Here is a 14,961-nt window from a genome sequence, read left to right on the forward strand (position 1 = left end):
CTTTTCTTTTCCTTTTCTTTTCCTTTTCTTTTCCTTTTCTTTTTTCCCCTTTTTTTTCTTTTTTTCCCAGTTTTTCCCCTTTGTTTTCCTCCTTTCCTCCTCCTTTCCTCCTCCTTTCCTCCTCCTCTCCTCCTCCTCTCCTCCTCCTCCCTTCCTCCTCCCTTCCTCCTCCCTTCCTCCTCCCTTCCTCCTCCCTTCCTCCTCCTTTCCTCCTCATTTTTCTTTTTTTCTTTTTTTCCTTCTTTTTCACTTTGCCTTTTTTCTTGCCTTTTTTTTCCACCCCCTTTTTTTTTTTCCTTTTTTTTTTTCCCTTTATTTTTTGCTGGTTCCCCCCCCCTCCCAAATCTGTGGGACTGTTTCCTCCCTGGCAGAGGTGTTCCTTTGGGATTGCTATGCATCTTTCTTTCGGGCCGTGAAAGAAAACCTGACAAAGCTGTGCAATAGCAGAGACTGTGAAAAAACCAAACCAACAGAGTAATTAAATTATTTTTTCAAACCCAAAGTGTTCTTACTGCTGCAAACTCCTGCTGAGAGTGGGCTGAGAGCTGCAGCTGCCAGCTCTGCCCCAGCTGCTCCCTCTGGAGCTCCGGTGTGAGGTGAGCTGGCTTCATTCCTTCCAGCAGGAGCCTGGGATTTGTACTGGATCTATTTTTCCATGTATTTTTGTACGACTCAAGCTCAGAGGAAATGTGCTTGTCCGGGAGAGAGACTCTGCAAAGCCTCCCAGGCTTTGCCCCGTGGCCTTTGCTGGCAGCAGTTCTCCTTGTGGGAAGACTTTTTTTTCCGTGAGGAAATGATGGATTGGACAAGAGCTCTTTGTATATTGTGTACAGACTCACAGCGGATGTTGGGTAATAATTTATGGAGTTTTAATTGCATGGACTGCATTGCTGCTTCTTGGAGACCTTCAGCCAGAATTCCCAGGTTTTCCCTCTGGAATTCTGATCTGTATATATTGTACTGTAGCTATCCAGATGGGTGCTTATTGAAAGGAACTGCTGCAGGTGGTTTTCCAACTTTTACATGGGCAAATAAAAGAGCTGATAGTTCCCAGACTTGGTCTTGTCCTCGTGGTTTGGTGGCTTCTGGGCTCTTTCTCTCTTCAGCTTCCCTCAGATTTGGATTCCCGAGGCTGGGAGGGACCTTGGAATGTCACCAGTGCTGGTGTAAGGCAGGAGCAGGTTCTCAAGGACAGGGTGGGATCTGGTCTGCAAAACTCTTGAATATTTTTTGCCCTGTGTGTGTCTCATGGAGAAAAGGGACAGGACAAACAGCCTGGAGCTACAAGGGGAAGTTCTGTGCCTTTTCTTGCCTTTCTCAGCAGTTGTTTTGGTTCCAGATCTGCCTCCTTAGGAGAGTTCAGCTTTCCATCCCACGCCCTGGGCAGGTAAGGATGTTCCTGACACATGGAAAGGGTTTTGATCCCAGCTCCCAGTGCTGCCAGTCCTGGACCCTGCCTTGGGGAAGGACATTTCCCTTCCAGGCTGCCTCTGCTGGGAATTCCCTCTGGACTCTGAATTCCTCAAGGGTGATGCTACAACCCCTGCTGTTAGCTTGGATTTATTCTATGGGAGACACAATATCCAGGGATTTTCATTCCCTTCTTTCCTGTGGAGTGGCTGCTGCCAGGTGCTGCAGTAGATGAAGCAAAAACTGATGTTCAGGTGTGGAATAACCCCAGATCTGGGTCCTCCCTCAGTACAGTTTGTGGGGTGAATTCCCTTTTCCAGCACCACAGCATCCATCCATCCATACTGCAGAAACCTCAGCTTTATTCATCACTAATTTACAAGAAATCACAGCTTTTGCCCCCAGAACAGTTGCAGGAGAACACATTCACGAGAGCTCAGCAAGCAGGAGAGGGGTGGTTGCTTTTCCCTCCCCAAATAAATTGGGTTGAAATACAAAGCTTAAATGGAAAAGGAAATTAGGGGATTGAAACGTTTTAGAACAGCCCAGAAAACTTCTCTTTGTGGGAGAATGAATCCTGTAATGTGTGTGTTAGTCTTTGGCAATGGAATTTTGGAGATGTTGTGTCTGTGTGTGATGAAATATTTGACATTCCAGACAGCAATTTGGGAGTGTTTGGCACTGGGAGAAAGGCAGGGTGTGCTCAGAGGTACTTTTGCAAACGTTGTGTGAAATATTCCCGGTGTGTTTTGCTCTGCAGTTATTTCTGTGGTGGCTGAGGGGGGAAGGTGTCCCATCCCTGGGGAAGGTGTCCCATCCCTGGAGAAGGTGTCCCAGCCCCGGGGAAGGTGTCCCAGCCCTGACGAAGGTGTCCCATCTCCAGGGGAGCTGTCCCATCCCCGGGGGTGGTGTCCCATCCCTGGAGAAGGTGTCCCAGCCCTGGGGAAGGTGTCCCATCCCCGGGGAAGGTGTCCCATCCCCGGGGAAGGTGTCCCATCCCCGGGGAAGGTGTCCCATCCCCGGGGAAGGTGTCCCATCCCCGGGGAAGGTGTCCCATCCCCGGGGAAGGTGTCCCATCCCCGGGGAAGGTGTCCCATCCCCGGGGAAGGTGTCCCATCCCCGGGGAAGGTGTCCCATCTCCAGGGAAGGTGTCCCATCCCTGGGGAAGGTGTCCCATCTCCAGGGGAGGTGTCCCATCCCAGGGGAGCTGTCCCAGCCCCAGGGAGCTGTCCCAGCCCGGGGCAGGCTGGGCTCACACGGCCTCCACATAGTTGGCGGGCAGCATGCCGGTCTTGCCGGTTCTCTGCACGGTGCCATACATCCAGCCCTCGTCGATGGCCTGCACGTTGACAATGGTGTCCCCGTCCTTGAAGGACACCTCGTCCGCGTCCGCCGCCGTGTAGTCGTACATGGCCCGGAACGTCTTCTGCAGGGACACAAGGGACGTGGTCAGAGCCTTACAGGGGACATGGTCACGCCCTGACATGGCCTGGAATGTCTTCTGAAGGGACACAAGGGACAGGGTCACGCCCTGACGTGGCCTGGAATGTCTTCTGAAGGGACACAAGGGACAGGGTCACACCCTAACATGGCCTGGAACGTCTTCTGAAGGGACACAAGGGACATGGTCACGCCCTGACATGGCCTGGAATGTCTTCTGAAGGGACACAAGGGACAGGGTCACACCCTAACATGGCCTGGAACGTCTTCTGAAGGGACACAAGGGACATGGTCACGCCCTGACATGGCCTGGAATGTCTTCTGAAGGGACACAAGGGACAGGGTCACACCCTAACATGGCCTGGAACGTCTTCTGAAGGGACACAAGGGACATGGTCACGCCCTGACGTGGCTCAAAACCTCTTCTGAAGGGACACAAGGGACAGGGTCGCACCCTGACGTGGCTCAGAACCTCTTCTGAAGGGACACAAGGGACAGAAGGGACATGGTCACACCCTAACATGGCCTGGAACGTCTTCTGCAGGGCCATGGAACAAAAAGGGACATGGTGATATCCTGACATGGGACAGAAGGGATGTAGTCACACCCTGACATGGCCTGGAACATCTGCAGGGACACAGGACAGAAGGGACATGGCCAAACCCTTACAGGGGACAGAAGGGACATGGTCACACTCTGACATGGCCCAGACCCTTGACAGAAGGGACAGAAGGGACATGGTCAGAGCCTTACAGGGAGTGGAAGGTCTTCAGGGACACCAAGGGACATGGTCAAACCCCAGGGGCTGGAATTGGTGTCATGGCAGGGTCTGGCTGCTCCTTCAGATCCGGCTGTGGATTCTTCTCCCTTCCTGAGCCCCTTGGGTCCCCGAGTGCCACAGCCCCGGGGTGTGCTGGTGACACTGAGCCTGAGCAAGGTCAAGTGTCACTTTGAAGTTGTTGCCTCCCAGCAGTTTTTGGAGGCACATTCCCGCTGTCCTTTACTCCAGAGGCAATCTCTGAATGAGCACTTCCTCCCACTCCTCAGTTTTCAAGGATTGAGTAGGAAGAAGAGTTCATTCCAGGTTTCCAGGTGCTAATTCCAAGTTTCCAAATGCTCATTCCAGGTTTCCAGGTGCTAATTCCAAGTTTCCAAATGCTCATTCCAGGTTTCCAAATGCTCATTCCAGGTTTCCAGGTGCTAATTCCAAGTTTCCAAATGCTCATTCCAGGTTTCCAAATGCTCATTCCAGGTTTCCAAATGCTCATTCCAGGTTTCCAGGTGCTCATTCCAGGTTTCCAGGTGCTAATTCCAAATTTCCAAGCACAGGGAAGGCTCTGTCCCACTTAAGTCCCTGTCACACCTGGTTTCATACAGAGCTTCAGCCCCACAGACTGGAATGTCACCAACTCAGTCTTGGATTAACTCTATGAATTAGTGTTAATTAATTATTAATTAGTGGCTGTGACCCCTGCAGGTCCCCCAGGGTTACTCACCCCAGCAGTGGAAGGGTGGGAAGGCACCGAGGACACCGTGGTTTGCTGCGTGGCCACCGAGGACGAGCGTTGCTGTGGCAACTCAATGGTCTTGACCTGCTTGTAGCCCACTGCAAGAGAGGGTGGGGTTATTATGGGATGGAGAAAGATCATTGTTATTATGGGATTGTGATGGAGCTGATCTGGAGAAGGATCATTGTGTGGGGGTTATTTATTATGGGATTGTGATGGAGCTGATCTGGAGAAGGATCATTGTGTGGGGTTGTTATGGGATTGTGGTGGAGCTGGTCTGGATAAAGATCATTGTGTGGGGTTATTATGGGGTTGTGATGGTGCTGGTTGGGATGAAGATCAGGGACAGGCCACTGGGACAGGTCAAAATCAGTTTAAAATGCACATTAACAGCTGTTGCTTGTGCACAAGTCAGCATTTGGAGACGTGTTTTTCCCTGGCTGTGGGGATTGCTGCACACACTCCCATGGGAGCCCGTCTGTCCCCACTGTGGGGTGTGGCTGTACCTGTGGCCGTGGTGGTGAAGAAGCCCCCGTTGCTGTAGTAGGACAGGCGCTGGTCGGTGCCGTCCGAGGGCTCGGATTTCTCGTCGGCCGCGCCGCTGATGCTCAGGGCGCTGGCGGAGCGCGAGTGCTCCCGGCTGCGGCGCTGCGCCTGGACTGGGGGCAGCAGGGATGTCACCACCCCGGGGCTCAGAGCCACCACCCCGGGGCTCAGAGCCACCAACCCCAGGGCTCAGAGCCACCAGCCCTGGGGTGCTCAGAGCCACCAGCCCCGGGGCTCAGAGTCACCAGCCCCGGGGCTCAGAGCCACCAACCCCAGGGCTCAGAGCCACCAACCCCAGGGCTCAGAGCCACCAGCCCTGGGGCTCAGAGCCACCAGCCCTGGGGCTCTCAGAGTCACCAGCCCCAGGGCTCAGAGCCACCAGCCCTGGGGCGCTCAGAGCCACCAACCCTGGGGTGCTAAGAGCCACCAGCCCTGGGGCGCTCAGAGTCACCAGCTCCAGGGCTCAGAGCCACCAGTCCTGGGACTCTCAGAGCCACCACCCCTGGAGCTCTCAGTCACCACTCCTGGGTCTCTCAGAGCCACCACCCCTGGGGCTCTCAGAGCCACCAGTCCCCAGGCTCTCACTCTCAGAGCCACCACCCTGGGGCTCTCAGTGTCACCAGTCCCCAGGCTCTCAGAGTTACCAACCCTAGAGCTCAGACCTCACAGAACCCAGCCCTTGTAAATTCAACTATTCCACGATCCCAGTGTAGTTTTATAGTTCCATAGTGGGATTTCCCAGTGTTTTTTTTGAATATTCCCTGCTGAAGTTCTGCTCTTCAATATTCACAGTATTTTATCCTTTCTCCAGCCTATTTTCCCTCAGTCCTGGCTGCTTCTAGAATTTTTATTCTAATTATCCTGTGATTTTCTTCCTGACACAGCACTGGGCCATCCCCATGATTTTCTACCATCCAGGTATTTTTCCTCTCAGACAGGAGTTTAAAAAAGGTCACTGAGAGCAGCCTGTTCAGCAATTCCAAAAGGAAGCACAGGTAGCTGTGGATCATGGCAGCTGTGAATCATATAAACAATCCTCCTCCTGCCTCTGTTGGATCCTTTTATGATAGGAAGATTAATGATGTATTTTTTGACCATTAGTTATGCTGGTGAGGAGCAGCTACAGCCAAATTCTCCTCTGTCCCCTGTGTCCCTTGGGGTCTCTCGGCTCTGTTTGGCACCCAGACCCCACCCCTGCAGGAGTTCAAATCCCATTTTTCCCGTGGAGCCCCTGGGACACACCTGAGATCATGTGCAGGCTCCGGGACTGGATGTTGTCCTCAGCGGGGTCGTAGTCGAAGACGGAGCCGGGGTTGGTTCTCCACACCCGGAGCCCTGCAGGAAAAAGGACAATTCCTGAGGAGAGGCTGAGCAGCACAGCCTGGCAGGACAGCAGGACAGGAATTGTGCCTTCCCCAGCCCTGGGAGTGGCCAAGGCCGGGGTGGATGAGGCTTGGAGCACCCTGGGATAGTGGAAGGTGTCCTGCCCATGGCAGGGTGGGACTGGATGAGCTTTAATGTCCCTGCACCACAAACCAGTCTGGAATTCTTTGAAATATCACCCTTATTTTATAAATCAGTGCTTCTCAATTCTATAGCACAAATTTGGCTTTTTTACAATCAATCTACAGCGGGGTATTTCTCTAATGGATAGAGATGGAGTTCAAAATAGAAGAACCATAAATGCAGTGTGACGTTCTCAAGGTGGGGACAGCAGGTCATAGGTCATTTACAGCTGTTGGGAAAGAATATTTCCAAAAAAGGACTTGGACAAGAACATCTCCAGGTGATGATGAATTGGAATTGATGTGGCTGAGCTGAGCTTAAACCCCTCCTGTAGCAGATGTGCCCAGGTCTCCTGACCTGTGAGGTTCTCCTGGTCCTGGTCCACGCGTTTCCGCTCCATCTCCACCACCCTCCTCTGGATGCCCCTGTAGCTGATGTCACTGAAGTCCTGCATGTTCTTCTTCACGCGCTCCGTGATGGGGTCGGTCACCACGGGCGTGAAGCTCCCTTTGCTCTTCTCAAAGTCCTCGTGGTACTTCACCTGCAATTCCAAAGGATTTGATTCCTGCTTCCCTCAGGGGCATTTCCAGCTCCTGAACTTTGGCTTTCCCAATCCTAATCCCAGACTTGCTTTAGCATTAAAGCCTTGGCTACCCAAACCTGGCAGGACACGTCGTCCTTGCTGCCAGGCAGGGTTATTTTTACCCCGAACTCCCTTCCCAGGGGAAGGACACCTCTGGAAGTGCTCTTACAGTGGAGATGTGTTTCTGGGTCTCCCGCACGCGCCGCATCTCCGGCGTGTCCAGGACGTAGGCGGCTTTTCCTTGGACTTGCTTGCGGAAACTGTCAGAGTAAAGGACCTGCCAGGGGAGGAGGAGCAAGGAGTTACCTCTGGAGCACCAGGCTGCCAAAGAAGGGCCAGTCCCTAAGTGACTCTTACTGAAGAACCACAATTTTATACGTCACAGAATATTTGAAATTTAACTGTTTAAAACCCCCAAGAGAACCCAACTCATGGCAGAAATACTTGAGTGCACCAGAAAGCTTTAAGGAATTCCGTATCCTTCCAAACCCCTCCTGTCTGAGTGAGGATTTCAGGGATGAAGTGTTCCTTTCCTCTGTTGCACCCACCGAGCTGATGTTCTCCTGGTTGCGTTTGGCTCTCTCCATCTCCGGGGTCAGCGGGGTCGGGGTTCCCTTGGCCATGTGCTCCTTGTACAGCACCTGCAGGGCACAAACACAGCTCGGGCTGGAAGAATTCCAGCTTTAATTCCAGCTTTTCCTGGCACTGGGGTTAAAGTTCAAGCAAACTCAGCCCTGCGGAGTGGAAAAGATCTCGGGAAACAAAGCAGCTGAAACGTTATTGGCAAAAGGTAAAAAAAAAAAAATTAAAAAATTAAAAGATCAAAGGGAAAATAGGCAAAAATAAGGAAAACTGGGAAAATAAGGCTGAATTAGGTGGAGTTTGGCTGAGGATGGTTATTTTTGGCACAAGGTGCTTGGCTGTGCTTGCAGTACCGAGCTGATTTGTTCTTGGTTCCGCTTGACTCTCTCCATCTCCGGAGTGAGCGGGCTGGGAGTGGCCTTCCCTAAACCTTCCCTGTATGCAACCTACAGACCACAAAGGAACCCAGTCACAGGGCAGAACTCCACACCTGGGGTGTTACTGGGTTTCACTCAACACCAGCCGTTAGGAGAGGGGAAAAACAAACAAAAAAAAATTAAGGAAAAATCGTATTAACAAGTTAAACAACAAAAAAATCCTTTAGAATTACGGTACTTAAGAGGTGACTTTTGAAAGAAAAAATTAGAGGGTTAAATAAAACCAGGCCGAGTGAGGTTATTCAGAAGAGCTCTGTGCTCTCCTCTGGTTGTTAAGCACTGCAGTGGGAGGTTTGGGAAGCTTTTCCTGCGGGAATACCGAGCTAATCTGCTCCTGGTTGCGTTTGACTCGCTCCATCTCGGGAGTGACGGGCGTGGGGGTCGCCTGCCCCACGTTCTCTTTGTACAACACCTGCGGGACAAACAGCGAGCCGGGCTCTGAAACAGCCCCAAAAAACAGCCTTAAAAAAACTAAAATTATTACTTGGTTACCAGAGTTCAAAACCTCAAACGTTTAGTGCTGCCGGGAGGGGTGAGGAACAGGGAGGGGAAAACTGGGATTATTTGGGGTTAAGGGCTCTATCCAGGCGGCTCCAGAGGCTCAGGAAGTGCCTCTGGCTCTAAGCTGTGTAAAAAATGCTTTATCTGCTTTTTTTTTATCTATATTTGAAGCAATTCCTGGTGTTTTTGGGAGGGAGGTGGAAGTTTTGTTGCCACACTGCCCCAATAATTATGTCAGGGATGGGTGCTTTTCCCAGAAGTCAAATCCACCTGAAAATCCAATGAAAGGTGAAATACTGAACACAGAGAGAAGCCTGAATATCCCTGGAAAACCTGGGCTAGTAAGGGAATGAAATGAGCTCTGTGTCCCTTCCAACCCAAACACTCCCTGATCCCCACCAAGAGCTCTGAACTCCTGAGATGCTCTGGATAGAACCCACAAATTCACAAACAAAGCTGTAAAAAAGGCCTAAAATTCTGGATCACACCGTTAACACCGAAGTAATTTGGGTTTAGAAGGAGCAATTAATGTGCAGAAAAAAAGAAGTACATCTGTTTTTAAATGAAAACCAGCTCTGAGTGGGAGTTAGGCTGTTACTTGATTAAGCTGAAGCACAAAGGAAACCAGAAAATTCTGGGAAGGTACCGAGCTAATGATCTCTTGATTGCGTTTGACTCTCTCCATCTCGGGGGTGATGGGGGTCGGGGTCACCTTCCCCACATTTTCCTTGTACAAAACCTACAGGATACAAGGGAGTACCCAAATGTCATTGAAAAGGAAAAGGAAAACAAGAAAAAAAACCACCCAAAAAGCAGAACAAAGAGCTTTGGAGCCGTCCCACCGAGTTAGGGCTGGGGCACGGGAGGAGGAGTTGGAGCTTTGCCATTGATTAATTTGGGATGCAGGAACGGGCCTTGGCTGGAATCATCGGCGGCAAAGCACAGGGGGAGTAAGAAAGGTTAAAAAAATTCAATCAGGACAACACCATCCATCCCAAAAAAGGAATTTTTTTTTTTTTTCCTAGTAAAACCCTGGCTGGGGCAGCGTTAAAGAGCAGCCGGCGCGGTTTGTGCGCGCCTCGGGGCAGAGGCATTTCAGGGGTTAACAAGCACAGCCGGGTTAAACACCGCAATCCGGTTTTTAGGGACTTTTCCTGCGGGAATACCGAGCTAATGATCTCCTGGTTGCGCTTGACTCTCTCCATCTCGGGGGTGACGGGCGTGGGGGTGGCTTTGCCTATGTTCTCCTTGTACAACACCTGCGGGGCAGAGAGGAGCGGAGAAAGGACGGTCAGTGACAGCTCTGCTTTTCCCCTCGGATTCAGTCCGCAGGAGGTTTTTAAGCAGCTCCTGGCACTGTTTTAGTAGAGGGGTAGTTTGGCAGCCTGGCTGGAGCTGCTGCTGATAAAAGGGGTAAGCACTGCACCGAGGAGCACAAACCCCCCCAGGGGCAGAGCACGGCAGAAAACCCAATTAACCGCTTGAAAAGGAACGGCAGCACTGCAGAGAAAAGGAGAGGAGCTTGAGAGGGTTTAGGATTAGAACACGACATTAAAATCACTCTTAAAACCAAGATCGAGTTAACATTTCAACCGGAGGAAGCCACGAGTGAGGAGCGAGCCCTGCTCTGAGCTGCGTTATTTTGGGACAAATCCTTCTCCAAACGGTTAAAAAAAGGCTTGGAAAGAGTTAAAAGGTTTCAGCTCTGGGTTTAAAGAGTTAAAGGGAAGTTTTGCTCTTGGCAAAGTACCGAGCTGCAAATCTCCTGGTTGCGTTTGACCCTCTCCATCTCGGGGGTGACAGGAGTGGGGGTCCCTGTCCCCACGCTCTCCTTGTACAACACCTGCGCAACAAGAAACCATCCAAAGCCATCAGCACTCATCAAACCCAAATTTTCCTGCGGAACGGGAGCTTTCAAAGCCCCAGCGCAGCCTCCTGAGAAGTCACACCCTCCCTCCTCTGCCGGGGTTAAAACAACGCACGAAGAACTTTAGATATAAAAAAAACCCACACGGATAAAGGGAAGATGGAACAGGGAACAAAACGGTTAAAAACACTTAGAATGACGCAGATATTTGTAAATAACTCCGAACAACGTAAATATTTGTGAATAATTCCATCAGTGAAGAAGTGCCAGGTCAGTAACACAGTGAGGAAGAGGATGATTATGAGGATGGGTTTGTGGGGATCTGTTTGTGGAGTTTGTGGGGGTCTGTTTGTGGTGTTTGTGAGGATGTATTTATGAGGATGTGTTTGTCAGGATGTGTTTGTGGTGTTTATGAAGATGCGTTTGTGGAGTTTGTGGGGATTTGTTTGTGGGGATGTATTTATGAGGATGTATTTATGAGGATGTATTTATGAGGATGTGTTTATGGGATGCCTTTGTGGTGCTTGTGAGGATGTGTTTGTGGGGATGTTTGTGGGGATGCATTTGTGGAGTTTGTGGGGATTTGTTTGTGGGGATGTATTTCTGTGGACGTGTTTGTGGGGATGTGTTTGTGGAATTTCTGGGGATGTGTTTGTGGGGTTTGTGGGGATGTGTTTGTGGGGATGTGTTTGTGGACTTTCTGGGGATGTGTTTGTGGGGATTGTGGGGATTGTTTGTGAGGATGTGTTTGTGAGGATTGTTTATGAGGATGTGTTTGTGGGAATGCATTTGTGGAGTTTCTGGGGATGTGTTTGTGGTGTTTGTGGGGATTGTTTGTGGGGATGTATTTATGAGGAAGGGATGTGTTTGTGGGGACGTGTCTGTGGTGTTTATGAGGATGTATTTATGAGGATGTGTTTGTGGGGTTTGTGGGGATGTGTTTGTGGTGTTTGTGAGGAGGTGTTTGTGGAGTTTGTGGGGATTTGTTTGTAGGGATGTGTTTCTGGGGACGTGTCTGTGGTGTTTATGAGGATGTATTTATGAGGATGTGTTTGTGGGGTTTGTGGGGATGTGTTTGTGGTGTTTGTGAGGAGGTGTTTGTGGAGTTTGTGGGGATTTGTTTGTAGGGATGTGTTTCTGGGGACGTGTCTGTGGTGTTTATGAGGATGTATTTATGAGGATGTGTTTGTGGGGTTTGTGGGGATGTGTTTGTGGTGTTTGTGGGGATGTGTTTGTGAGGATGTGTTTGTGGGGATGTGTCTGTGGTGTTTGTGAGGATGTATTTATGAGGATGTGTTTTTGGTGTTTGTGGGGACGTGTCTGCGGGGACGTGTCTGTGAGTTGGTTAAGCAGCAGGAGGAGAGGAGCAGAGTTTTTCGGGCAGCTGAAGGAGCTGCCGCTGGCACGGTACCGAGCTCAGGTGCTCCTGGTTGCGCCTGACCCGCTCCAGCTCGGGAGTGACCGGGATGGGGGTGCCCGCGCCCAGCTGCTCCCGGTACAGAACCTGCGGGGGAACAGCGACACAAATCCGGGATGAGGGAGAAAAGATGGGATCCTGCTCCAGACAGCGGCGCCGCTCACGCCTGGATGCAAAACCGGGCAGAAAAAGCACCAAAAATCCCAAATAAAGCGGCTCCGGATCCTCGCCCAGCCCAGCCCAGCCCAGCCCAGCCAGGCACGGTTTAGTTCTCCAGGGTAAAATCAGGAAAATCGGGAAAATTCACTCCATGGAACAAAACTGAAGGGGGGATTAAATAAGGAAAAGAGGGTGGGGTTTTAAGAGTAAAAAAAAATAAATTGTTGGGGCTAAATAAGGAAAGGGGGCGGGGTTTTAAGAGTTAAAAAAAGAATTGTGGAGACTAAATTACGAAAACAGGGTGGGATTTTAAGAGTTAAAAAAAGAATTGTGGAGATTAAATTAGGAAAACAGGGTGGGATTTTAAGAGTTAAAAAAAAATAATTGTGGGGACTAAATAAGGAAAGAGGGTGGGTTTTTATGAGTGAAAAAAACCAGGACGGTTGGGGCTGAATAAAGGAAGCAGGGTGGGTTTTTAAGAGTCAAGAAAGAAAAAATCATAAGACTAAATAAAGAAAACACAATGGGTTTTTAAGAATTAAAATAGAATTGTTGGTACTAAATAAGGAAAACAGGGTGGTTTTTCAGTTAAAAAAAAAAAGGATCCTCGCCCAGCCCAGCCCAGCCCAGCCAGGCACGGTTTAGTTCTCCAGGGTAAAATCAGGAAAATCGGGAAAATTCACTTCATGGAACAAAACTGAAGGGGGGATTAAATAAGGAAAAGAGGGTGGGGTTTTAAGAGTAAAAAAAAATAAATTGTTGGGGCTAAATAAGGAAAGGGGGCGGGGTTTTAAGAGTTAAAAAAAGAATTGTGGAGACTAAATTACGAAAACAGGGTGGGATTTTAAGAGTTAAAAAAAGAATTGTGGAGACTAAATTACGAAAACAGGGTGGGATTTTAAGAGTTAAAAAAAGAATTGTGGAGATTAAATTAGGAAAACAGGGTGGGATTTTAAGAGTTAAAAAAAAATAATTGTGGGGACTAAATAAGGAAAGAGGGTGGGTTTTTATGAGTGAAAAAAACCAGGACGGTTGGGGCTGAATAAAGGAAGCAGGGTGGGTTTTTAAGAGTCAAGAAAGAAAAAATCATAAGACTAAATAAAGAAAACACAATGGGTTTTTAAGAATTAAAATAGAATTGTTGGTACTAAATAAGGAAAACAGGGTGGTTTTTCAGTTAAAAAAAAAACAGGATTGTTGGGACTAAATAAGGAAAACAGGGTTGGTTTTATGAGTTAAAAAAAAAAGAAAAGGATTGTTGAGACTAAATAAAATAAATAGGGTGGGATTTTAATAGTTTTAATAGACCCTTGGGACCAAGTAAGGACAACAGTGTGGGATTTTAGGAGTTAAAAAAAGGATTTTTGGGACTAATTAAGGAAAACAGAGTGGGTTTTTAAGAGTTAAAAAAAAGGCAATCACAATCCAAAAGGTGAGATTCAATTACTAAAATGATGTAATTAAAAATCAAGGGAATAAAAACAATGTAAGTAATAATTATGAAGGAAAAAAGAATTCTGAGAGGGCCAAGGATATTATTTTTGGGGTAAGTCAATTATAAGGAAACAGAATATTGTTTTGTTGGTTAAAAAGTCTTTTAAAATCGATTAAAGGGGATTTTTTTTTGGCTTTTGGAGTTCAAAACTACCGAGCTAATGTGTTCTTGATTGCGTTTGACCCTCTCAATCTCGGGGGTGACAGGGGTGGGGGTTCCTGTCCCCAGCTCCTCCTTGTACAACACCTGTGGGGCAAGGGGCAAGAAACAGAATCAAAGCAGCACCAAAAACTCCCAGAGCATCAGAGAGGGGCTTCTGACACGTCCTGGGGGTAAAAATCCCTCGGGAGGAAAAACTCATCTAAAACTCTGCAGTGACTGAGGCTTAAGAAGGGTGGGATATTGGGAAAAAAAGGATCTATTTATATATAAATAATATAATATAGTATATATTATAAGTGATTATGTATAATATAGAAATATATGTTAATCAATTAGTATACATGTTTATATTATATAGATATTTTTATATATTATGTATTATATACGTATAATTTCTAGTGCTCTCCTGGTTTCAGTGGCACTTCCCTCACATTTCCAGAAATCCCAACATATTATAAATTATTATGTATAATATATTAATATATGTTAATTAATATGATTTTTCTATTATATATTTTTAATATATGATGCATTACATACATATAATTTCTAGTGCTCTTCTGGTTTCAGTTGCACTTCCCTCACCTTTCCAGAAATCCCAACAAACCCAGAACACTTTCATGTGCTTCCCTGCCACATTTCCTAAAGGAAAGGGCACCAAACCCAAAAGAAAAGGCACCAAATACAAAGGAAAAGGCTCAAATCCAAAGGAAATGCTCAAATCCAAATGAAATGCTCAAACCCAAAGGAAAAGGCTCAAACCCAAAGGAAATGGTTCAAACACAAACAAAAGTACTGACTACCAAAGGAAAGGCTCCAAACCCAAAGGAAAAGGCTCCAAACCCAAAGGAAAAGGCTCCAAACCCAAAGGAAAAGGCTCCAAACCCAAAGGAAAAGGTTCAAACCCAAAGGAAATGGTTCAAACACAAACAAAAGTACTGACTACCAAAGGAAAGGCACCAAACCCAAAGGAAAAGGCTCCAAACCCAAAGGAAAAGGCACCAAACCCAAAGGAAAAGGCTGAAATTCAAAGGTAAAGGCTCAAAGCCAAGGCAGGAGGAATGCAGGCACCAATCCCAGCTGATTTCCCATCCCACCCCCATCACAGCAGGCTCAGGGATCACAGCCACAGATCTGGGTCAGGTAGGGAATAGCTTGGATTTTATACAGGGCAAAACCAAAAAATCAAAAAAAAATATAAAGGATTGAAGTGATTAATAGAAGGAAAAGCAGATCATAAAAGATATGGCAGGAGAAAGATGGGAAGAAGGGATCTGAACTCATTAGTGATGTGTCTAATTAAAATAAATCAGGGATTACAGAGGAAAAAATGGCAGAACACAAGGAA

At 48.2% G+C, this 14,961-nt stretch overlaps 1 protein-coding gene across 1 annotated transcript in view; it reads right to left on the reverse strand.

Moving 5' to 3' along the window:
* Positions 1–2,280: 2,280 nt before the first annotated feature.
* Positions 2,281–14,961, reverse strand: part of NEB (nebulin) — a 98,124-nt gene continuing 85,443 nt past the window's right edge. The window contains exons 121-134 of the mRNA XM_041467298.1: positions 13,605–13,697; positions 11,792–11,884; positions 10,264–10,356; positions 9,680–9,772; positions 9,160–9,252; positions 8,332–8,424; positions 7,929–8,021; positions 7,542–7,634; positions 7,163–7,270; positions 6,768–6,951; positions 6,147–6,239; positions 4,865–5,017; positions 4,347–4,456; positions 2,281–2,836 (exon numbers count right to left, since the gene is read on the reverse strand). Of these exons, the coding sequence (XP_041323232.1) occupies positions 2,663–2,836; positions 4,347–4,456; positions 4,865–5,017; positions 6,147–6,239; positions 6,768–6,951; positions 7,163–7,270; positions 7,542–7,634; positions 7,929–8,021; positions 8,332–8,424; positions 9,160–9,252; positions 9,680–9,772; positions 10,264–10,356; positions 11,792–11,884; positions 13,605–13,697 (1,566 nt within the window). The 3' untranslated portion in view covers positions 2,281–2,662. The remainder of the gene's footprint in view (positions 2,837–4,346; positions 4,457–4,864; positions 5,018–6,146; positions 6,240–6,767; positions 6,952–7,162; positions 7,271–7,541; positions 7,635–7,928; positions 8,022–8,331; positions 8,425–9,159; positions 9,253–9,679; positions 9,773–10,263; positions 10,357–11,791; positions 11,885–13,604; positions 13,698–14,961) is intronic.

This window comes from Pyrgilauda ruficollis, unplaced genomic scaffold (assembly GCF_017590135.1).
Source record: "Pyrgilauda ruficollis isolate IOZ18807 unplaced genomic scaffold, ASM1759013v1 scaffold205, whole genome shotgun sequence".
Classification (NCBI taxonomy): Eukaryota; Metazoa; Chordata; class Aves; order Passeriformes; family Passeridae; genus Pyrgilauda; species Pyrgilauda ruficollis.